The sequence below is a fragment of the Lissotriton vulgaris genome, chromosome 10 (genome assembly GCF_964263255.1).
Source record: "Lissotriton vulgaris chromosome 10, aLisVul1.2, whole genome shotgun sequence".
In the NCBI taxonomy this organism is placed as follows: Eukaryota; Metazoa; Chordata; class Amphibia; order Caudata; family Salamandridae; genus Lissotriton; species Lissotriton vulgaris.
Genome location: NC_141698.1, coordinates 1,136,900,941 through 1,136,926,440, shown reverse-complemented (window position 1 = coordinate 1,136,926,440; position 25,500 = coordinate 1,136,900,941). Strand labels below are relative to the sequence as shown.

Sequence of the window (25,500 nt, the reverse complement as noted above, 5' to 3'; positions counted from 1 at the left end):
GAACTGTTTAACACATGAGAGAAATGACAGTGACATCACAACAAATAGGGTAAATCAGTAGGATCAAACAAGACATCGACGGGGAGAGCAGGACATCACCTCAAATGAAGGCACAAAAAGGGCATGACAATAAAAGAGGAAACAAGAATAACACAACCAAAGAGCGGGCCAACAAGACATGACAATCAATGAGGGATACTCAGAAGACTGTAAAAAATGAGGGAGCCAAGAGGACATCATGACGATTGAAGAATCCAAACTGACATGACAGCAAATTAGGGTCTATCACTGCTTCAACAGTGAAGTACCATACAGGAATTGGTTTAAAGACTGCTTCAACAGTGAAGTATCCTCTAGGAAGAGGTCTAAAGCACTGCTTCAAGTGTGAAGTATCATCTACAAATGGGTTTAAAGCACTGCCGCAACAGTGAAGTATCATCTAGGAATGCGTCTAAAGCGCTGCTTCAACAGCGTAGTATCATCTAGGAATGGGTCGAAAGCACTGCTTCAACAGTGAAGTATCCTCTAGGTAGGGGTCTAAAGCACTGCTTCAAGAGTGAAGTATCATCTAGGAATGGGTTTAAAGCACTGCTTCAACAGCGTAGTATCATCTAGGAATGGGTCGAAAGCACTGCTTCAACAGAGTACTATAGTCTAGCAATGGGTTTAAAGAAACTGCTTCAACAGTGAAGTATTATCTAGAAATGGGTTTAAAGCACTGCTTCGACAGTGAAGTATTATCTAGAAATGTGATTAAAGCACTGCTTCAACAGTCAAGTATTATCTAGAAATGGGTTTAAAGCACTGCTTCGACAGTCAAATATTATCTAGGAATGGGTCTAAAGCACTGCTTCGACAGTGAAGTATCATCTAGGAATGGGGCTAAAGCACTGCATCAACAGTGAAGTGCCATGAAGGAACAGGTTTAAAGCTCTGCTTCAACAATGAATTATCACCTAGAAAATGGTCTAAAGCACTGTTTCAACAGTGAAGTACTGTTAGAAATGGCCCTTTTTGCAGGATTATCTCCAAACGTTTTGCTTTTTCTTCCTATTTTTCCCTGACCTGTTTGTGTTGGTTTTAGGACTCTGACCACTTTACCACTGCTAATCAGTGCTAAAGTGCATATGCTCTCTGTGTAAACGGTGTTATGTATTGGTATTTCCCTCATTGGCTTATTTGATTTATGTGTCAATCCCTAGTAAAGTGCACTGCGAGTGCCAGGGCCTATAAATCAAATGCTGTTGGTGGGCTGCAGCACTGGATTGTGCCACCCACGCAAACGGCCCGTAAAGTGTAACTCTCGCCTGCCATTGAAGAGCCTGTGTGCAGCCTGGGGCTGCCATGTCGACTTGGCAAGAGTACACACTTGCAAGTCCCTAAACGTTCCCTTTTCTACATGTGAGTCGCCCCTAAGGTTGGCCCAAGGTATCCCCATGGGCAGGGTGCATTTTATGTGAAAGGTAAGACATGCCCTGGTGTGTGTGGCATTTCCTGATAATGAATTACAGCCTACTTCGTTTTTCACCATTGCAAGGCTACCTGTTCGCCATAGGCCAGAGTGGGCAGTTTGATTATAACATCCTATAATGCTAACTGACTCAGGGAACATGGTAGAAATTCGAGTTTAGTATGCCTGAACTCAGAATGATACAATACATCTTTTAGTGAAGATGGTTTTAACATTCTGTGTTTGAAAATACCAATTTTAGAAAGTAGGTATTTTCTCACCTAACCATCCAGCCTGCCTCTGCTACCTTGTGTATGGTCTGTCTGGTTTGTGAGTGACAGGGGATGGGGAGACTCCAGGAGACTGGGTAATTCAGCACAGGGCTGAGTAGGCGTATCTGCACATAGATGGGTGGGTGGAGTCGCACCCGGGTCTGAATAGGGCTTTGCCTGCCTTCCACAATGCTGGCTCCACCTCCTGTGGTGGGTCTGATGACCCTGGCCTACACTGACAAAGGAAGAAGGTGCACACTGGCAGAATGCACCCAGAACTGGTTTGAACCAGGTACAGGCCCCTCTGTCTTCAGAGAACAAAGGATTTGGTGGTATAAATATTGGGGCCCAGACCCCAGAGCTTTATATTTCTTCTGATCTATGGAACCTGCCAGGAAGAAGAACCGGGAAAGCTGGAGGAGGAGTACTGCCCCTAAGCTGTGTGTTGAGGGGTTGGCCTTCAGTAGTTGCTTCTGTCTTGAGTAGGGAAAGGACTGGACTATCCTTTCATCATCCTGCTGTTAGAATTTTCTCCAAGGGCTTGAATTAGAGCTTGCCACCTGTTGGAAGTCTCAGGGATAGAAAAGATTTGAGAGAACTCGCTGGAATCAATGAACCTGCCAAGAAGAAGAGCTGGAAGTGCTGCCAGGACGACGACTTCCCTCTTTCCTGTGTTGTTGCTTTGTTGGGCTGGCCAGCAGCTGCAGCTTCTGCCTTGGGCAGTGAAAGGACTGGACTGAACTTTCTCTACTTGTGCTGAGTATCTCCAAGGGCCTGAAACCGAGCTGGCCTCCTGTTAAGCAGTCTCAGGGACTGCAAAGATTTCACCAATCTCTGGGTACTGTTCGTGTAACCGCTGTTTCAGTTGCCACAGAGAAGAAGGAACCGCAACCGACTCTTCGATCGACTCCGTAGCTGGCCTTGTGTCCTGAAGGCACCGCAGGCCGCACCGTCTCGCCCTGCACCGTAAGCCTTGGTCTCACCGACGCCGTCTGCACGGTCGACACCGAGCCGCTGCCGGCACTGCAACGAGAGGCACCGCACCCCGCACTGCCTCGCTTCACTTCGTTGGCCTGGCCTCACCGTCACGATCGCCGCTGGCTCGACACCCGTGACCGCCTCATCACGCACAGCTGTCCGGCTCCGCCAGCGCCAATTCCAGCCAACTGGCTCTGTCGCTTGCATCGCAACCTGCCAGCACTGCATCGAGCACCGTCTCGCCCTGCACCACACGCCTTGGTCTCACCGACGCCGTCTGCATGATCAACACCTAGCCGCTGCCTGCACCGCATCAAGAGGACACCACGCCCTGCACCGCTTCCACATTGCACCGCAACTGTGACGGATGCCACGACGGCTCTGTCATCTGGACCGCAACCTGCCAGCACTGCATCGAGCACCATCTCGCCCTGCACCTCAAGCCTTGGTCTCACTGATGCCTTCTAGATGATCGTCACAGGGTCACTACTCGCACCGCATCGAGAGGACACCGTACCTTGCACCGCTCCCACTTGCATCGCAAATGCGACGGATACTAAGACCGACTCGCATCTCCGTGGGAGCCGGACTAAGAAAGGTACTGTTAAAGAGTCTGTTCACGCTGTTGGGGTCAGCTGAAACTGCGAGACTCTGTTGTTTTCAGCATCACGGTAGGCTCAGACTGAGCTACCGACTCGAACGAACTGTGATTTTAACGTGTTTTTGCAATTTAAATTTTGCGAATTAACTATTTTTAGGTCTCGCCTGCGTGGGCTGCGCACATGCGAAGTCTCGCTGGCAAGATTTTATGTTTTTGAGGGCTTTCATATATCAGGCTTTAAGCCCCGCCCCTCTTTCCCATTGGCCGACGCCGCCGTTTATGCTAAACGGTGGCCAGCCTTTGGGAAAGAGCTTTTCCTGACATAGACTTATCTCTTTTCTGCCGTTCCACTTGGGATGGCAGAAGAAAAAGGTTTCCAAACACATGGCCCCATAAAGATAATAAACCTTTTACTTCAGAAAGAAAGCAGGCAAGGCCATCCAATTGGGACTGCAGAAAAAGAGAAAAGTATACGTAATGGCGAGCGCGTGTTTAGCTTTGTTCAGAGTTTGCTTAGTGAAATATACATTAAAAATAAAATCATGAATCTATAACAATTGAAAACACTGAATTCCATATACAGTTCTGAGACACCATAAGATGTGTGTTTGCGTTTTCCTCCATTTTTTGAAAATGTTCTTCTTCTTTGACTATTTTTAAACCCTACTTTAAAAACTCTGGGAAACCACCAGCTCGGCAATCGCGTTATAAAGGTGAGACACATTGCCTTTGACAACGCTGGTTTTCCAATTGTTCTGTGGCTTATCAAAGTGATGATTTAATGCGTGTCAAGAGGTAGCATTAGGTGCTGAAGAAAATATATTTGGAAGCTGTGACTTGAAATTGGCTTGGAAGGAGTAGTATAAACATTTTTAGCCGCTACCAGCGAACTGGAACAGAAAAAACTTGAGGCAACAACAATCAACTATTTGGTGATCTGAAATGTCCCTTTCGCAGAATCCAGTTCAGCAGCCTCAACCCGACAGCCACCCAAGTGTTTATTTAAATGGATTTCATGGACTAGAGCTTGGCAGGCTCCCGCATTGGGCCAGCCCTTGAGCACATATTTAATTATAAGCATGTACACCCACGCTTTGTACTACACCAACTCACAGCGCCTCAATCTTCTTGTGTTGCCCGGGAAAGCAATAACTCTTTATCGGCTATAATCAAAAGTGAGTGTGTGAATGAGTGCGAGTATGAGTATGAGTATGAGTGTGAGTGTGAGTGTGAGTGTGAGTGTGAGTGTAAGTGTGTGTGTGTGTGTGTGTGTGTGTGTGTGTGTGTGTGTGTGTGTGTGTGTGTGTCCCCAGATATCCCGACAAGCACACTGGCATGTAATGTTAAAATAGATTATACAACCAGCAGGGTGCTTGACAGAGGCCTAAGGCGCATTTGAAAGGGAGAGGAATGCAGATTGGTAGGGGCACCAAGTGAGTGAAAGGAAAATGCTACTTACCAGTATGCATCTGTTCTTGGCATGTAAAGCTGCAGATTCTCACACTTAGCATTAGATCGCCATCTGGTGTTTGCCTCGGATGCTTGCAGGTTGTTGTTGTCTTGGAAGAAGTCTTTGTAGTCACGAGATAGGTGACTCCTCCCTTGGACGATAGTGCGCATGGGCATCGACTCCATCCTTAGATTGTTTTTCGCCATAATGGGAATTGATGGAGTTAGAAGAAAGAAAAAAGATGTCCATGTGTGTATATCTAAGTAAGATAGAACTGGAACAGATACAGATCCCGGGGAGGCGGGTGTGCGTGTGAGAATCTGCAGCTCTACATGCCAAGAACAGATGTATTCTGTAGCATTTTCCGTTTGAGGCATATGAGCTGCAGATCTCACACTTAGCATTGACTATACAGCAGTACCTCCCCTAGCGGTGGTCACCTGGATCTGTTGCAGTAGTTTGGGAAAGAGAGTTTTGAGGACAGCTAGGCCTACAGCAGCTTGCTGCTTGGCTTGCAAATGAACACAATAGTGTTTAGTGAAGGTGTGTGTTGTAGACCATGTTGCTGCCTTACAGATGTCTTCTAGGGGAATGATCCCTAAGAAAGCCATAGAGGCTCCTAGCTTGCGTGTGGAGTGCGCTCTAGGAGGAATTGTTAATGTGCGTTTTGCTTTTTGTTAGCATATTTTGATACATTTTACAATCCACCATGGAATACCAGCTTTAGAGATGGGATTGCCTTTATGCCGTGGAGAAAAAGATACAAACAATTGTTTTGTTTTGCGAAAGGATTTAGTACTGTCAATGTAATAGGGAAGGGCTCTTTTTACATCTAGGGTGTGTAGAGCTCTTTCTGCTAGAGTCTGGGTTTTGAAAAAACACTGGCAACTCCAATGATGGATTAAGATGAAATGGAGGGATGACTTTAGGAAGCAATTTTGGATTTGTTCTGAGGACCACTTTGTTACGATGTAATTGTAAAAATGGTTCCTGTACAGTAAAAGCTTGAATCTCACTTACTCTTCTAAGAGAGGTAATGACAACTAAGAAAGCTGTTTTCCATGTGAGGAACTGTAGTTCGCATTTGTGTAAAGGTTCAAATGGGGGTCCCATGAGCCTGGTAAGAACAATATTTAGGTTACACACTCGAGAGGGTGGTAACCTAGGAGGAATTATTCTTTTTATTCCTTCCATAAGCGCTTTAATTGCTGGGACTCTAAATAGTGACAAATGCTGTCTGTTTAGTAAGTACGCAGCAAGTGCTGCAAGATGTAGAAGTATAGATGAGTATGCTCGATTACATCTTTGTAAATGCAGTAGGTAGCAAATGATATTCTGGATGGAAGCATCCAGTGGATCAATGTGAATATTGGTGAAGTAAATGGCAATTCTTTTCCATTTTGCAGCATAGCAAGCTCTGGTAGTAGGTCGTCTGGCTTCTTTAGTGATGTTCATAGTCTGGTGGTAGGTTAAGGTAACCAAACTCTAAGACTTCAGGAGCCAGATCGCCAGATTCAGCAGACTTCGATCTGGATGTCTGATCTCTCCATGGTTCTGCGTTAGCATGGATGGTGTCAGACACAGTCTTTGATGTAGAACTAGAGAGAGTTCAGCAGGGTTGTGAACCACGGTTGGCGTGCCCTTTGTGGGAGCTACTAAGATTAGTTTGAGAGACTGTTGTCGGAGCTTGCGTACCACTAGTGGTATTAGTGGGAGTGGCGGAAAAGCATTTGCAATTCTGCCTGACCAGTTCATCCATATCGCATTGCCCTTGGAAATCTGGTGTGGAAACCTGGCAGCGAAGGTTGGGCATTTTGCCTTGCCGTTTGTGGTGAACAGATCTTTTTCTGGCTGGCCCCACTTGTGGGAAAATGGTAGAAGAACTTGTGGATGTAGCTTCCATTCGTGAATCTGTTGTGTCTGTCGACTTAACAGATCTGCAATATGATTGTGAACTCCTGGAAGGTTTTCTGCTACTAGATACATTTTTTGTGGAATGGCCCATCTCCAAATGTTCTGTGCAAGCTGGGACAGTTGCAGAGAATGTGTGCCTCCTTGTTTTTGAATGTAGTACATGGCTGTCATGTTGTCCGTCCGGATCAAGACATCTTTGTACTGTACATGTACTTGGAAAGATTTTAGTGCTAGGAATATTGCTAGTAGCTCTAGGTGATTGATGTGGAGCACTTTTTGTTGAGTGGTCCATCTGCCCTGAGTTGTATGTTGGAGGTGATGGGCTCCCCATCTTGTGAGTGATGCGTCTGTTGTCAGTACTATCTGTGGAACATGTTCGAGGAACAGCCGCCCTTGGGACAAGTTTTGGTGTTCCACCACTGCAGAGAGTGATGTGTGAGGATCTCTACCAACACCAGATATGCAAGTTGTCCTTGAGCCTGATTCCACTGTTGTGCTAGACATTCTTGTAATGGACGCATTTGCAGTCTTGCATATGGTACAATAAAAATGCAAGATGCCATCATGCCTATGAGTTGTATAAACACTCTGGCTGAAAGAGAGTGTTGGTTTTGAAATTTTGCGACTAAGGCCTGAATGCTCGCTATCCTGGCTGGACTGGGATATGATAGAGCTGCAGAGGTGTTTATTGTGGCCCCTAGATATTGGTGTATATGAGAGGGCTGGAGATGCGACTTGGTGTAGTTGATCGTGAACCCCATGTTGTGTAATGTTTGAATGGTTTGATGAGTGTGATGAACACACTGATTGAATGACTTGGCTTTTATTAGCCAGTCGTCGAGATATGGGAAGACATGGATTTGTTGTCTTCTGAGATGTGCTGCTACTATTGTAAGGCACTTTGTGAACACTCTGGGTGCAGTTGTCATCCCGAATGGAAGGACTTTGACCTGGTAGTGTTATCCGTCTAGTACAAACCTTAGATACTTCCTGTGAGAAGGATGTATAGGAATGTGGAAGTAGGCGTCCTTGAGATCTAGTGTGGCAAGGAAGTCGCCTTGTTGTTACAGCAGGAGCACTTGTTGTAGAGTGATTATGTGAAAATTATCTGAGTGTATATATAGGTTGAGGGGCCTGAGATCGAGAATTGGTATTAGTGTCCCGTCCTTTTTGGGTATTAGGAAGTACAGCGAGTAAACCCCTGTTCCTTTATGTTGTAAGGGAACAATCTCTATTGCGTTCTTTTGAAGCAATGAGAGAACCTCTTGTTTCAGTAGCGTGAGATGTTCTGTGGACATAGGACGCTGCCTGGGTGGTATGTGTGGAGGGGTGGCTGTAAGTTCTAGGCAGTAACCATACTGGATAATTTGTCTCACCCACGTGTCTGTTGTGATGGAATTCCATACAGGTAGGAACTGTGCTACTCTCCCCCCAACTGGAGTGGGATGTTGTGGGGGGAGCGGAAGGAAGTCACTGTTTTGTGGTGGGAGAGGTACGATTGGTGTTGTTACCTCAACCTCTTCCTTTATTGCTGTTTCCTCTGTATCCGCCTCTAAAATATCCTCTATTGGGGGATGTTTGTGTAGCGGCTTCAAAGGAGATGAGTTGTCTGCTCCAATTTGTTTGGAGGCTCCTCTGTAGAAGGAGCGACAAAAGGAGACTCGTGTTTGTGGGGACTGAAAAGCTCCCATGGATTTGGCAGTCTCAGTGTCTTTTTTTTTTCTAGTGCAGTGTCCAAGCCGGGCCAAAAAGTTGTTGTTGGTTAAACGGCTGATTAAGGATAGTAGTCTGGACCTCCGGCTTAAAACCGGAGATGCTTAGCCATACATGACGTCTAAGGAGGACGCTGGTATTTATTGCTCGAGAGGCAGTGTCTGCTGCATCAAGTGCACATTTTATTGATGCATTTGAAATTAGTTTACCCTCTTGGATTAGATCATTTGCTTGTGTTTTATATTGGTCAGGCAAATGTTGTAGTAGGGTTTCTAACTGGTCGTAATGGGCTCTGTCATATCTTGTGAGCAGTGCTTGGGTGTTAGCTGTGCGCCAGGTATTGCTTGCTTGGGCAGCTATTCTTTTACCAGAAGCGTCTAGCAGCTTGGACTCTTTATCAGGAGGTGGCACTTCTCCTGATGTTTGGGAGTTAGTGCGCTTTCTAGCATTGAAAACAACTAGCGAATCTAAGGGCCGCTGTCCCTTAATGTAGGCAGGATCTGCAGGGGCAGGCACGTACTTCTTTTCTATTCTGGCGTTTAGAATCCTGGCAAGTATTGGATCTTTAAACACTTCGGGGGCATGCTTAATGACTCCATTAATCATGGGCAATATTTGTACTGACTTTTGGGACTGTTCGAAAGTATCTAATAAATAAGTCCTCTTCAGCCTCGTCTGAGTGCATTGTGACACCATGATGGATGGCAGCCCTATTAATTTAGTGTCCAAAACCAATATTGTCTTCTGGATGAGATGGTTTTGAGGGGTATGTATGTGGACTTGGGATGTCCGGTATGTCTTGTGGGACAGGGTACTCCCAATCCGGTGGGTCAGTTGGGTACGTGAAAGGGTCATCTGGGTCACCCCCTGCTCCCATGTCATCATCATCATCGTTATATGGATGTGTATGAGGTGGAGTAAAATGAGGTAGAGAAGTTTGAGGTGTAATAGGTTTAGGTAAAGGAAGTGGGTTCGAAGGAAGTATAGGAGAAGAAGGGTGCATAGGAGATGTGGCAGAGTCCTTCTTCTTCAAAGGCACTGGAGGAACAGGTGCTGTGTCTAACTTCCTCTTTCTATATGGTCCAGTGGTGACATGTCCTGTCTTTGGATCAATATAGATGTTTGTCTGCGTAGGATCAATGGGATCCGGATGAAAAAGCTCCTCTTCCTCAGGAACCGCTTTTGGTGCCGATTTTTTCGGTTCCGAGCGGGGTTGGTGTTTGTCTTAGCCTTAGGAGGCGTGATAGAGTCTTTTGGCGTAGCTTTTGGCTCTGAGGGTTTTGGTTTTGGAGCCGAAGCTGAATGTTTCAGCATGGAAGTGTCCGAAGCCGGTTTGTGTACAGGCTTGGGAGTATTCGGGCCCGGTTTGTCTTTTGAAGTAGACGGCGTCGGAACCGGTTTCGGAGCCGGCACTTCTTTTGGTTTTGGTGCCGAAGGCGCTGAGGGATTGGGACATGCCGTTTGCTCGGTTCCGAGCTATCGGAAGGCCTTTCGATTTTCTTCGGAGCAGGGTTCGAAGGCGGGGCTCCAAAAGTATGTTTTCGGTCGCGACTGGGCCCAGCAGGTGGAGTGTTGACCATTGCCTTCGATTTTGGTGGGGGTAGAGGCAGTAGTACTCACTCTTTGACCCAGAGTGATGGAGTGTTTGGAGTCATCTGACTCAGACACGATTTCGAGATCTTCGGAATCTTCTTCTGGGACATCTGGCCTTCATCTAAGATGTCCACCGGTTCCGGAGCTGATTTTTGCATGATGTGTCGATGAGCTCTTTGATCTCGAATGGTCTTCTTCGATCGAAAGGGTGCACAGGCTGGGCAGCTGGACTCATCGTGTTAGGGTGATAAGCAGGTTGCAGACCTTGTGATGGTCACTGTGAAGTAATTTTGCTCCACACTAGGGGCATTTCTTGAATGGCGTCCTTTCCATGAGCTGTAGGCCTCACGGCGTGGATAGGCCCAACGGCCCATGCCGATGACCGGAATCGAGTTGATGAAGTGGAGTCGAAGGTCGAGATGTTTATAAGTTAATTCTAAGAGTTTAAGGATGTTTTTTCGCGTCAAACTACTTAGGAAAGTGGATTTCGAACCAGAGCGGAAAAGTAACATACAAACCAATGGCAGAAAAAAACAATCTAAGGATGGAGTCAATGCCCATGCGCAATATTGTCCAAGGGAGGAGTCACCTACCTTTTGACTACAAAGACTTCTTCCAAGACAACAACAAAATGCAATCATCCGAGCCCAACACCAGATGGTGATCTAATGCTAAGTGTAAGATCTGCAGCTCATAGGCCTCGAATACTGAGTTATAATTCACCATGTCATCAGGAGGGACACTAGTCTTCTTTCACATAGTTTAAAAGTAACACAACCATGACATGCTCAAAAGAGGACTGGTTCATGAGTCTGATAGAGATCTTACCTGACTTCTCTGCCCACCCCCCCCCCACACACACAGGATGAAGCAAGACCCCTTCACCCAATTACCTGATGAAGCTGACCCTCTTTGCCACCTCTGCTGTAGCCTCCATGGTCGCGGGGACATCTTCCACAAAAGCGATGCCGTAGAGCAGGAAGTCCTTTAGGAATTTCCTAAGTCCTTCTTCGGTCTCCATGAAGTCCTTCATGGGCACGGGGGGCAACTTGGCCTGGTTGTAGGTCTCCATGTTCCACAGAACCCGTGGTTGGATGACGTGCTGCTTCTGGACTTCATAGCTGTGCTGATGGAGCCACTCCAGGGCGTACTTCGTCCTGTGACCATCCGGCCCTGGGGAGGATGGGGAGAAGAAGGCATGGTAAGGCTGTGGGAGCGGGTACAGTTTAGGACACTTATGCACCTGCCGCGCCCTTTGCTGGCGCCAGATCGGCACTGAGAGGGGACACTGGTCATGAGTGAATGAAGTATTCAGAAAAAGAGCAGTCTGCAGGAGAGGAGAACATACAGGGAGAGGAGGGGGGGGGGGTGCAAGACAGGGGGGGGGGGGCAGTATTCAGGCCCTGGCTTAGGGAAGAGAGCTATTCTGGTAATTATCAGATGGGTGAGTTTGGGAATCCAAGGTTTGATGGATTCAGGAGATGCAATTGTGGAGGATACACCTCAGTTGCCTGAGTGATAGGTTTAAAACTTTTTATTTGATAAAAGCAAGATCAGGTTCACCCAAGCAAAAAGATATCACAATAGAAGGCATACCTAGAAGGCACACTGAGCCTCCAGCCATTGTCACTCACTGTTTATCACAGCAGCATTGAATACAGCCTGGACGATCCTGTGTACAATAGAACCGGTGGCTCATAGCAGACCACAAAGAGGAAGAGGAAAGACATTCGAGCCAGACCAACAGAGGGAGACAAGTGCTACAAAGTTATAAAACATTACCCAACATCCCCCAGAGGCCCTACCCAAAGGGTTGGTTCACAGAAAGTGAGAAACCCAATTATACCCTTGAGGGCTTGGGTAGTTAAGTGAAAGGGTAGGGAGGCCTTCAAGGGATTTGATTCAACATATATGCTTATATGTTTATATGTTTTGATGTGTTTTATAAATTGATTGTGTGTATTTAATTACATGACTTACACATTAGGTTATTTAACTTTAGCCTTATAGTAAATTGAACAACTGATCTTTGCTTTGAATCAAATCCCTTGAAGGCCTCCCTACCCAAAGGGGGCACTTCCCCAGCCTAATGCAGCCTCAAATATCACCCCAGACTACCCCAAGTCTCAAGGAGTCACAGCGAGCTGAGGAGAGAGATCCCACACAGGAAACACAGACACCCCAATCTGTGAAACCATATCTCTTCCCTTGAAAGTATACTTCCGGTTCCAGTGAGTACTTGAGTTAGGGTCAGGACCCCGGCACACACTTCCCCCTGGCTCCCATCACCTCTCTGGTCCAGGCTAGAGTGTCAGGGCCCTGGCACACACTTCCCCCTGGACTCCCATCACCTCTCTGTTCCAGGCTAGAGTGTCAGGGCCCTGGCACACACTGCCCCTTGGCTCCCATCACCTCTCTGTTCCAGGCTAGAGTGTCAGGGCCCTGGCACACACTTCCCTCCTGGCTCCCATCACCTCTCTGTTCCAGGCTAGAGTGTCAGGGCCCTGGCACATATGCCCCCTGGCTCCCATCACCTCTCTGTTCCAGGCTAGAGTGTCAGGGCCCTGGCACATATGCCCCCTGGCTCCCATCACCTCTCTGTTCAAAGCTAGAGTGTCAGGGCCCTGGCACACACTGCCCCCTGACTGCCATCACCTCTCTGGTCCATGATAGAGTGTCAGGGCCTGGCACACACTGCCCCCTGGCTCCCATCACCTCTCTGTTCCAGGATAGAGTGTCAGGGCCCTGGCACATATGCCCCCTGGCTCCCATCACATCTCTGTTCCAGGCTAGAGTGTCAGGGCCCTGGCACATATGCCCCCTGGCTCCCATCACATCTCTGTTCCAGGCTAGAGTGTCAAGGCCCTGGCACACACTGCCCCCATGACTCCCATCACATCTTTGTTCCTGGTTAGAGTGTCAGGGCCTGGCACACACTGCCCCCTGGCTCCCATCACCTCTCTGTTCCAGGCTAGAGTGTCAGGGCCCTGGCACACACTTCCCTCCTGGCTCCCATCACCTCTCTGTTCCAGGCTAGAGTGTCAGGGCCCTGGCACATATGCCCCCTGGCTCCCATCACCTCTCTGTTCCAGGCTAGAGTGTCAGGGCCCTGGCACACACTGCCCCCTGGCTCCCATCACATCTCTGTTCCAGGCTAGAGTGTCAGGGCCCTGGCACATATGCCCCCTGGCTCCCATCACCTCTCTGTTCCAGGCTAGAGTGTCAGGGCCCTGGCACATATGCCCCCTGGCTCCCATCACATCTCTGTTCCAGGCTAGAGTGTCAGGGCCCTGGCACACACTGCCCCCATGACTCCCATCACATCTTTGTTCCTGGTTAGAGTGTCAGGGCCTGGCACACACTGCCCCCTGGCTCCCATCACCTCTCTGTTCCAGGCTAGAGTGTCAGGGCCCTGGCACACACTTCCCTCCTGGCTCCCATCACCTCTCTGGTCAAGGCTAGAGTATCAGGGCCCTGGCACATATGCCCCCTGGCTCCCATCACCTCTCTGTTCCAGGCTAGAGTGTCAGGGCCCTGGCACACACTGCCCCCTGGCTCCCATCACATCTCTGTTCCAGGCTAGAGTGTCAGGGCCCTGGCACATATGCCCCCTGGCTCCCATCACCTCTCTGTTCCAGGCTAGAGTGTCAGGGCCCTTGCACACACTGCCCCCTGGCTCCCATCACATCTCTGTTCCAGGCTAGAGTGTCAGGGCCCTGGCACACACTGCCCCCTGACTCCCATCACCTCTCTGTTCCAGGCTAGAGTGTCAGGGCCCTGGCACATATGCCCCCTGGCTCCCATCACCTCTCTGTTCCAGGCTAGAGTGTCAGGGCCCTGGCACATATGCCCCCTGGCTCCCATCACCTCTCTGTTCCAGGCTAGAGTGTCAGTTCCCTGGCACATATGCCCCCTGGCTCCCATCACCTCTCTGGTCCAGGCTAGAGTGTCAGGGCCCTGGCACACACTGCCCCTGGCTCCCATCACCTCTCTGTTCCAGGCTAGAGTGTCAGGGCCCTTGCACACACTGCCCCCTGGCTCCCATCACCTCTCTGTTCCAGGCTAGAGTGTCAGGGCCCTTGCACACACTGCCCCCTGGCTCCCATCACCTCTCTGTTCCAGGCTAGAGTGTCAGGGCCCTGGCACACACTGCCCCCTGGCTCCCATCACATCTCTGTTCCAGGCTAGAGTGTCAGGGCCCTGGCACACACTGCCCCCTGGCTCCCATCAACTCTCTGTTCCAGGCTAGAGTGTCAGGGCCCTGGCACATATGCCCCCTGGCTCCCATCACCTCTCTGTTCCAGGCTAGAGTGTCAGGGCCCTGGCACACACTGCCCCCTGGCTCCCATCACATCTCTGTTCCAGGCTAGAGTGTCAGGGCCCTGGCACACAAGGCCCCCTGTCTCCCATCACCTCTCTGTTCCAGGCTAGAGTGTCAGGGCCCTGGCACATATGCCCCCTGGCTCCCATCACCTCTCTGTTCCAGGCTAGAGTGTCAGGGCCCTGGCACACACTGCCCCCTGGCTCCCATCAACTCTCTGTTCCAGGCTAGAGTGTCAAGGCCCTGGCACATATGCCCCCTGGCTCCCATCACCTCTCTGTTCCAGGCTAGAGTGTCAGGGCCCTTGCACACACTGCCCCCTGGCTCCCATCACCTCTCTGTTCCAGGCTAGAGTGTCAGGGCCCTGGCACACACTGCCCCCTGACTCCCATCACCTCTCTGTTCCAGGCTAGAGTGTCAGGGCCCTGGCACACACTGCCCCCTGGCTCCCATCAACTCTCTGTTCCAGGCTAGAGTGTCAGGGCCCTGGCACATATGCCCCCTGGCTCCCATCACCTCTCTGTTCCAGGCTAGAGTGTCAGGGCCCTGGCACACACTGCCCCCTGGCTCCCATCACCTCTCTGTTCCAGGCTAGAGTGTCAGGGCCCTGACACATATGCCCCCTGGCTCCCATCACATCTCTGTTCCAGGCTAGAGTGTCAGGGCCCTGGCACATATGCCCCCTGGCTCCCATCACATCTCTGTTCCAGGCTAGAGTGTCAGGGCCCTGGCACACACTGCCCCCATGACTCCCATCACATCTTTGTTCCTGGTTAGAGTGTCAGGGCCTGGCACACACTGCCCCCTGGCTCCCATCACCTCTCTGTTCCAGGCTAGAGTGTCAGGGCTCTGGCACACACTTCCCTCCTGGCTCCCATCACCTCTCTGTTCCAGGCTAGAGTGTCAGGGCCCTGGCACATATGCCCCCTGGCTCCCATCACCTCTCTGTTCCAGGCTAGAGTGTCAGGGCCCTGGCACACACTGCCCCCTGGCTCCCATCACATCTCTGTTCCAGGCTAGAGTGTCAGGGCCCTGGCACATATGCCCCCTGGCTCCCATCACCTCTCTGTTCCAGGCTAGAGTGTCAGGGCCCTGGCACATATGCCCCCTGGCTCCCATCACATCTCTGTTCCAGGCCAGAGTGTCAGGGCTCTGGCACACACTGCCCCCATGACTCCCATCACATCTTTGTTCCTGGTTAGAGTGTCAGGGCCTGGCACACACTGCCCCCTGGCTCCCATCACCTCTCTGTTCCAGGCTAGAGTGTCAGGGCCCTGGCACACACTTCCCTCCCGGCTCCCATCACCTCTCTGGTCCAGGCTAGAGTATCAGGGCCCTGGCACATATGCCCCCTGGCACCCATCACCTCTCTGTTCCAGGCTAGAGTGTCAGGGCCCTGGCACACACTGCCCCCTGGCTCCCATCACATCTCTGTTCCAGGCTAGAGTGTCAGGGCCCTGGCACACACTGCCCCCTGACTCCCATCACCTCTCTGTTCCAGGCTAGAGTGTCAGGGCCCTGGCACATATGCCCCCTGGCTCCCATCACCTCTCTGTTCCAGGCTAGAGTGTCAGGGCCCTGGCACATATGCCCCCTGGCTCCCATCACCTCTCTGTTCCAGGCTAGAGTGTCAGTTCCCTGGCACATATGCCCCCTGGCTCCCATCACCTCTCTGGTCCAGGCTAGAGTGTCAGGGCCCTTGCACACACTGCCCCTTGGCTCCAATCACCTCTCTGTTCCAGGCTGGAGTGTCAGGGCCCTGGCACATATGCCCCCTGGCTCCCATCACCTCTCTGGTCCAGGCTAGAGTGTCAGGGCCCTTGCACACACTGCCCCTTGGCTCCCATCACCTCTCTGTTCCTGGTTAGAGTCTCAGGGCCCTGGCATGTGCTTCCCTCCTGACTCTCATCACCTCTCTGTTTCAGGCTAGAGTGTCCGGGCCCTGTCACACACTGCCCCTTGGCTCCAATTACCTCTCTTTTCCTGGTTAGAGTGTCAGAGCCCTGGCTCACACTGCCCCCTGGCTCCCATCACCTCTCTGGTCCAGGCTAGAGTGTCAGGGCCCTGGCACACACTGCCCCCTGGCTCCCATCACCTCTCTGTTCCAGGCTAGAGTGTCAGGGCCCTGACACATATGCCCCCTGGCTCCCATCACATCTCTGTTCCAGGCTAGAGTGTCAGGGCCCTGGCACACACTGCCCCCTGGCTCCCATCACCTCTCTGTTCCAGGCTAGAGTGTCAGGGCCCTGGCACACACTGCCCCCTGGCTCCCATCACCTCTCTGTTCCAGGCTAGAGTGTCAGGGCCCTTGCACACACTGCCCCCTGGCTCCCATCACCTCTCTGTTCCAGGCTAGAGTGTCCGGGCCCTGTCACACACTGCCCCTTGGCTCCCATTACCTCTCTTTTCCTGGTTAGAGTGTCAGAGCCCTGGCTCACACTGCCCCCTGGCTCCCATCACCTCTCTGTTCCAGGCTAAAGTGTCCGGGCCCTGGCACACACTGCCCCTTGGCTCCCATCACCTCTCTGTTCCTGGTTAGAGTCTCAGGGCCCTGGCACATATGCCCCCTGGCTCCCATCACCTCTCTGTTCCAGGCTAGAGTGTCAGGGCCTGGCACACACTGACTTCTGACTCCCATCAACTCTCTGTTCCAGGCTAGAGTGTCAGGGCCCTGGCACATATGCCCCCTGGCTCCCATCACCTCTCTGTTCCAGGCTAGAGTGTCAGGGCCCTGGCACACACTGCCCCCTGACTCCCATCACCTCTCTGTTCCAGGCTAGAGTGTCAGGGCCCTGGCACACACTGCCCCCTGGCTCCCATCAACTCTCTGTTCCAGGCTAGAGTGTCAGGGCCCTGGCACATATGCCCCCTGGCTCCCATCACCTCTCTGTTCCAGGCTAGAGTGTCAGGGCCCTGGCACACACTGCCCCCTGGCTCCCATCACATCTCTGTTCCAGGCTAGAGTGTCAGGGCCCTGGCACATATGCCCCCTGGCTCCCATCACCTCTCTGTTCCAGGCGAAAGTGTCCGGGCCCTGGCACACACTGCCCCTTGGCTCCCATCACCTCTCTGTTCCTGGTTAGAGTCTCAGGGCCCTGGCACATATGCCCCCTGGCTCCCATCACCTCTCTGTTCCAGGCTAGAGTGTCAGGGCCCTGGCACACACTGCCCCCTGGCTCCCATCACCTCTCTGTTCCAGGCTAGAGTGTCAGGGCCCTGGCACACACTGCCCCCTGTCTCCCATCACCTCTCTGTTCCAGGCTAGAGTGTCAGGGCCCTGGCACATATGCCCCCTGGCTCCCATCACATCTCTGTTCCAGGCTAGAGTGTCAGGGCCCTTGCACACACTGCCCCCTGACTCCCATCACCTCTCTGTTCCAGGCTAGAGTGTCAGGGCCCTGGCACATATGCCCCCTGGCTCCCATCACCTCTCTGTTCCAGGCTAGAGTGTCAGGGCCCTGGCACATATGCCCCCTGGCTCCCATCACATCTCTGTTCCAGGCTGGAGTGTCAGGGCCCTGGCACATATGCCCCCTGGCTCCCATCACCTCTCTGGTCCAGGCTAGAGTGTCAGGGCCCTTGCACACACTGCCCCTTGGCTCCCATCACCTCTCTGTTCCTGGTTAGAGTCTCAGGGCCCTGGCATGTGCTTCCCTCCTGACTCTCATCACCTCTCTGTTTCAGGCTAGAGTGTCCGGGCCCTGTCACACACTGCCCCCTGGCTCCCATTACCTCTCTTTTCCTGGTTAGAGTGTCAGAGCCCTGGCTCACACTGCCCCCTGGCTCCCATCACCTCTCTGGTCCAGGCTAGAGTGTCAGGGCCCTGGCACACACTTCCCCCTGGACTCCCATCACCTCTCTGTTCCAGGCTAGAGTGTCAGGGCCCTGGCACATATGCCCCCTGGCTCCCATTACCTCTCTGTTCCAGGCTAGAGTGTCAGGGCCCTGGCACACACTGCCCCCTGGCTCCCATCACATCTCTGTTCCAGGCTAGAGTGTCAGGGCCCTGGCACATATGCCCCCTGGCTCCCATTACCTCTCTGTTCCAGGCTAGAGTTTCAGGGCCCTGGCACACACTTCCCCCTGGACTCCCATCACCTCTCTGTTCCAGGCTAGAGTGTCAGGGCCCTGGCACATATGCCCCCTGGCTCCCATCACCTCTCTGGTCCAGGCTAGAGTGTCAGGGCCCTGGCACACACTTCCCCCTGGACTCCCATCACCTCTCTGTTCCAGGCTAGAGTGTCAGGGCCCTGGCACATATGCCCCCTGGCTCCCATCACCTCTCTGTTCCAGGCTAGAGTGTCAGGGCCCTGGCACATATGCCCCCTGGCTCCCATTACCTCTCTGTTCCAGGCTAGAGTGTCAGGGCCCTGGCACACACTGCCCCCTGGCTCCCATCACATCTCTGTTCCAGGCTAGAGTGTCAGGGCCCTGGAACATATGCCCCCTGGCTCCCATTACCTCTCTGTTCCAGGCTAGAGTGTCAGGGCACACATCAGAGTAGTGGAGAATGCGCCTTCCTGTTGGCAGTGCCGCCTGTGACAGCCTCTCGCAGACATCATATCACCATCACCGTCCTTTTAGACCTGGAATGGTGCTTTCTCATTCTCGCTAGTAGCCTGCATGTCTTGTCTGCCACCAGAGGGATGTCGTCTCCCTGAAACTTGGATAATTCTTTAATCTCTTTCTCCATCCCCTTAGCACTGGCCTCGACGGCAAGTGCTTTGGCAGACCCAGAACCCTGGGCTGGAAACCTCGCCTCAGCCTGTCCAGCATCTCAAATCTTTGATCCATTCAAACACTGCCTTCAATGGTGCAGGCCCCACAAACTCCCATATCCTCCAGCCTCACTGGTCCACCAGTGCCCCTATATGGGTACTAGAGGTAAGCGAATGACTGCTCCACCTGGCAGACGTCCCTTCCACAGACCTCAGAGTGGATTTGGTACTCCTGAGGGTTCTCGTGACTGAACTCTGAAGTATTTGCTTGTCTTTTGGCAACACACTCATCTGAGGATGCACCCTCGTACTCTTTCCACCCATGTGTATGCACACTGGCAAGAGATGTAAAGAGTCAGTCCTTCATTTTATTCAGTCATGATACTGTACTCAGTCACAGATAACTGAGTCTTCACTTTGGCTACAAAGGTCAACAGACTGGGCTTGCTTTTAAAAGAGGCCATGACAAAGAGCACATTGGCCTCCACTCACAGTGGGGTTCCATGAACATACCCCTTGGTGCAGGCCTCAACAAGGCAGGTACAGGCCTCCCTCTGTGGGGAGACATCAGCTGCCACCCTGGACACCTTCCACGGGTCCTGCTTAGCTACATGCTGTGCCGATGCCGCAGCTGGTGCCGGACGAATAACCCACCAAGCACGGACCGCCATCCGGAGACTTAGACTTGCGACGGCTTCATCGATATTGATTAAATCAACAGAGCATTTTTGGAATAAATACACGCCACCATCACGCCGTGATTCTGGATTCACAGGAACCTTGCGCTACTTCGTTTATTGAACATTGCCTGATCACGTGCAGTGTTTTTAGCCAAGGGAGTTCAATTGCCACGACCAGGATTCCTCCTTGAATTACCAGTAGGAAGATATATTCTTATTCCGGCACTATCACTGTGCTACTGGTCCCCGGGATCCCCGTCCTGAAGAGACCCCGTACCCGAGAGGGTCGAAACGTCATCGACAACTATAAAGGGAGAGCCCCAGCAAACTAGAAATGTTTTCTAGGAATGAATAATTGTATCAGATATCGAAAGGACCCCCTTAAATTGCAATAACCAATCGCTTCCTTCTTTATGAGCACTACAATGATTGCACTGTTTTGGTTCAGGTCACTTCACTGGGGTCACAAAGTCACGTCCAAATATGAAAATGTATATATAGTAAATACACATCAGAATGTATTTATATGCCTTTTCTTACTCCTATAATACTGTCTATGCAAAATAACAAACACTCACTTCTGCTGAAGTGGGTACAGCAAAAACAGTGATTTCTGTGGGTTGTCTTTAAAAGTGATACTACCTAAGTGATATGTGGTGCGGCCTTGCATTATTTGATATTTCTGCTAAAATCACACAAGAAATCTAACCACTTGCATAAAATGTATTAGTTAGATTAAATGAGTTTGTTGAGAAGGACATTAGGGCTGCTCTTGCTGTTGGTTAGAATGGGTGGTGCCCACACACATCCAGTGGCACACTGACCAGATGCAACACGTCTCTGGTACGCCGCAGCAAGAGCCGTCTTGGCTTCAGCTGAAGGGGCGAAGGAGTCGGTGATCACTAGAATCTTTGAGACGTCTTCATTCTTGAGCCAGGCTGGGCTCACATCCCGGCCTGGGGTAGACGATGACTGTAGTGCTAGCAGAGTACCTCGGTGAGCTATAGAGTCACTGCTAACATCTGCTGTGATCGGAGGCCACAATCCGGACACGGACAACTCATCCTTCTGAGGACAGTAAATTCAGTACATTCGGTAACAGTGATGGTGTTTGCAGTCCATTCAAATGTCAGTGTGGTGACTAGTGCTATATACATTTCAAAAATAAGGGACCCCCCTGAAAACTCTAGGAGTTCCTAGGACAGGGAAACAACCATCAATTAAATAACATTCCTAGGCAACTAGGGACTTTATTGAAAATCAAGTCCTATACATGAAGCAATAATAGCCGCATAAGCTCAGTGTACCAGTCAAAAAACAGTTAAAATTGTATCATTTAATTCATATAAAAGTTAAAAATTATGACAAACATACATAAAAATAATTGTGCATTGCATGATGTCTTAGAAGACTTTACAAACTATATTACATTTGCCTGGAATGCTATTTACTTGATGACTAGTGCTATATAAACATAGGTTATTACTGCAGTTGGTTACAGGGCTGACGCCTTTGACAACAATACTATAACTCTGGCAGGCATGAGAAGGGCAGACATCAAGAGAGGATTGAAGCTACATGATGTGTTCTCACAAACTATACATGCTGAATTCATGCTCTCAGTGAATGGGAAAGTAACCTTTCAGAAAGCTATGCTTTGAGATAAAGGGTGTACATAAGGCATGCCTCTATCGGATATGAACCCCGCGTCCATGCCTGGACTTTGGGGCTCGCGCCAGTGTAAAGGAGGTAATAAATGTTAGACTGTTCATACACTCCATCTGTAAGTTTTGAAGCAGTATCCCTTTTCATTGGTGAACAGAAACCACTGGACCAGTCCACGTTGACCGCACAAGCTACCCATTTTTTTGCATATTTATATAACTCGAACTCCACCCGAAGGTGTTGGAGCGCTTTACATGAACGCCAATTACGTTACAGAAGGAAACATTCATGAGACGTGTAAGCGTTTGCCCATAATCACCGATTACTGAGCCGAAGCCGAGGCTCGAACCGGGTTCAGCTGCTCCAAAGGCGGCAGCTCTGTATGTAAAGCCACATACTCAGTATAGTTGATGTCTCCCAATGTTCCTATCACCCACGTACCTTGCATGCCCGGTGATAATAGTGTTTCGGATCTACGTAATATTGCATTGCATCGTTGGGGAACCTGAAACTGACCTGAACCTTGCCGCCACCGCCACGAGAGTCACTTGGGCAGAGAGCAGCAGGCGCGAAGGAGCGCAGACACCGACGCCGCCACCGCCAAGAGTCCCAGGGCACCGGACTCCGCGCCGCCGCTCCGGGAGACCACAAATCCCGGCAGGCCTCGCGGCGGCGCGTGTGCAGTGACGCGGGACGTCGCGCAGCAGAGGGCGCCAGAGCCCTAGAAAGGGAGGAGAGCCCCGGCAAGCGGGGGGAACCTGAAACTGACCTGAACCTTGCCGCCACCGCCACGAGAGTCACTTGGGCAGAGAGCAGCAGGCGCGAAGGAGCGCAGACACCGACGCCGCCACCGCCAAGAGTCCCAGGGCACCGGACTCCGCGCCGCCGCTCCGGGAGACCACAAATCCCGGCAGGCCTCGCGGCGGCGCGTGTGCAGTGACGCGGGACGTCGCGCAGCAGAGGGCGCCAGAGCCCTAGAAAGGGAGGAGAGCCCCGGCAAGCGGGGGGAACCTGAAACTGACCTGAACCTTGCCGCCACCGCCACGAGAGTCACTTGGGCAGAGAGCAGCAGGCGCGAAGGAGCGCAGACACCGACGCCGCCACCGCCAAGAGTCCCAGGGCACCGGACTCCGCGCCGCCGCTCCGGGAGACCACAAATCCCGGCAGGCCTCGCGGCGGCGCGTGTGCAGTGACGCGGGACGTCGCGCAGCAGAGGGCGCCAGAGCCCTAGAAAGGGAGGAGAGCCCCGGCAAGCGGGGGGAACCTGAAACTGACCTGAACCTTGCCGCCACCGCCACGAGAGTCACTTGGGCAGAGAGCAGCAGGCGCGAAGGAGCGCAGACACCGACGCCGCCACCGCCAAGAGTCCCAGGGCACCGGACTCCGCGCCGCCGCTCCGGGAGACCACAAATCCCGGCAGGCCTCGCGGCGGCGCGTGTGCAGTGACGCGGGACGTCGCGCAGCAGAGGGCGCCAGAGCCCTAGAAAGGGAGGAGAGCCCCCGCGTCGCGGGACGCGAGCGGGACGCCCGGGGCTAAGCCCGGGCAAAGGGCGGGCCCTCTACGGCCCTCATCGGCACGAAGAGGCAGGAGCAGGGCCAAGAACGCTGTTCAATCTCATCTAAGTAAGTGCTGCCACCCTTTTACTCCTGTATTTGTCTGGATCAGCATATTGTCCGTCATCCCAAGGACTACTTCTGCTGACACTAATATGCCTAAACCTAAAGCATCCTCCGCTCCAATTAACACAATTGAAAACTACATGGTACAGAAAGTTGCCAAAATCAATCAGGATAGGAGGTCTTCTTTGGGTCTTAGCTACTCTCCGGACATGCTTATTGGCAACACACCTCCACCAGTCTCAATTCTTGACATCAGTAATGAGGTCTTTCAAATACCCGATACTAACTCATTGACCCAACTACTAGTTGAAATTAATGAACCAGCCCCCGAGTGTACTATTGACGTTGAAAGTAATACCCTAGAGGAGGAAGCCCCTACACCGGTGCCAGCCCCTAGAGTAACGAAGAACAAGGGTAAAAACATACCAAAAAGGGGCGGTCTTAGATCGGGTAAAAAATGTCTTGAGGCCTCCTCAGAGGATAAACATGGTGACGACACTGAGAATAATGGGGGAGGTGGAATCCATCTAGACGAAGATCAATTCAAAAAGCTACTGAATGCCATAGATAACAAAATTAAAACGATTACCAAACCACTTTTAAGTAAAATTGATGCGCTCACAGCAGAGGTCACTAGATTGGGATCGCTTCTGCAAAAAACTATAACAGAAACACCTAGGCCAGCCCAAACAAATTTGACAATGGCAGTCCCTAAAAACACTAAAGCCATAATCTGCCCAGATAGCGCCGCAAGCACTTCCCAAAACTCTACGCACCAATCTGGCCATGGGGGAGAAGGGATAGGAACCATAAATCCAGCCCCGAGGGTTGAGGACTCAGCAGGGCCTGCTACCAGAAATACCAACGAGATAGAGAACTTGGATAGGGGTCCTGTAGAACTAATAGTAGAAGCTTCCCCATTAATCCTGGTTCTAGCAAACGTTCCCCAATTAGAACCAGGACAAGAGGAGAATATCCCTTCATTGATAAACAAATCAGTCCATTGGTTATCCAAGAATATGGCTTTTAAACCAGGAGGCCGGGATCAACTGGCACAAGAAATAGTAAAAGCTAGAAGGGTCGAATGGATCGGAGGTGGCTGTAAAAAGTTTAGGGGGGATTGCGTGGTGTTGCACCTCTCAGATCCCGAAGTCCTACCAAACATTCTAGCTAATATATACCCCCCTCAGCGAAGATCAACAGAAATTGTGCCATTAACGCTGGACTTCTTTTATACAAAAAGGGGAAACGCCATAAATCCAACGTTGCTAAAAACTAAATGGAACCCCGTTATTAGAAAAGCCAAATACCCGCCAAACAAAAGAAACTGGGGAATTACGTTAGAAAATAGGTTCTCTGCCATATCAGGATTAAGCCAATGTGATTGACTGGATAGCCAGAGGAGTGTAGGGCATTTAAAGTTTATAGAGGTTCATCATGGGAATCCTAGTCTTACTATGTTAGAAGAAACAGATCGTAGGACACCCGACCCTAGAGGTTGTACCACTGAACTAGTGGAGAACAGCTCAATAGCTGCCCAACCAGGTATTACATTGATTGAAGCAAGGTCCCTATTTGATGAACCTTCCCCTAACCTGACTACTCCCTTAAATAAGAGGAGTATGGAAAGAGGAAGTCCCATCAAGATTATCTCTTGGAATATTGCAGGTATCCAACATAAAACTGAGACCCCGGAATGGTGTGACTTTATAGATTCTTATGACATTGTACTGTTACAAGAGACATGGGCAGTGTCACCAGTATTTCGCCTGGGATTCTTGAACTTTTATGTGCCCGCGAAGAAGAATCTAAAAGGACGCCCTTCAGGGGGTTTAATCATCTGGTTACGGCAAACTCTGCAATGTACTACTAAGCAGAATCTTATTCCCAATAGTGACCTACTTTCTATCCTGCTTACTTGCAACGATGGTTGCAAGCTGGCAATATATAACATCTACGCCAGGGGGACTCTAGGGGGTGTACCCTCAGATATAGTAGTAGATCTAGATGCGGACATAGAGAAGCTATCTACCCAGTATAACATATTAGTAGGAGGAGACCTAAACACAACATTTGAAACTCTAGGCTGTGAGGACAATGATCTGACCTACGAAGAAGACATCAAATGGGGAATTCCTCAGTTAGACATTCCAGTGGTTAAAAAATGGACACAAGTAGCTATTCAGGTGAAAAGTTTATGCCTATCCAGAGGATTGAGGGCAGTAAATGGCCGTACTCCTTCCGATGCTCAGGGTAGGCATACCTTTGATAACCTAAGATCAAGTAGCAGAATCGATTATATTCTGATAGATATTAGAGTCTGGAACAAAGTGATCGATATGCAGGTCATATCCAGGCTGGAGAGTGATCACAACCCTCTGTCTTTAATATTTAACCTTGAACAAAAAATCATGACAGAAAATTTAGCTAGGAACTTTATGACCTCAGACGTTGTTTTATCAAACGACGTTCGTCATGTTAGATGGGCAACTTTAGTGGCCAATGCAGAGGATAGGCAGGTCCTT

The 25,500-nt window shown here is 50.9% G+C and overlaps 1 protein-coding gene across 3 annotated transcripts in view; it reads right to left on the bottom strand.

Annotated features, from left to right (window-relative positions):
- TMLHE (trimethyllysine hydroxylase, epsilon) overlaps positions 1 to 25,500 on the bottom strand; it is a 163,379-nt gene that overhangs the window by 30,900 nt on the left and 106,979 nt on the right. For all 3 annotated transcript variants that reach the window (XM_086942224.1, XM_086942226.1, XM_086942225.1), the window contains exon 4: positions 10,865 to 11,144. In XM_086942224.1, coding sequence (XP_086798350.1) covers positions 10,865 to 11,144 — 280 coding nt within the window. The remainder of the gene's footprint in view (positions 1 to 10,864; positions 11,145 to 25,500) is intronic.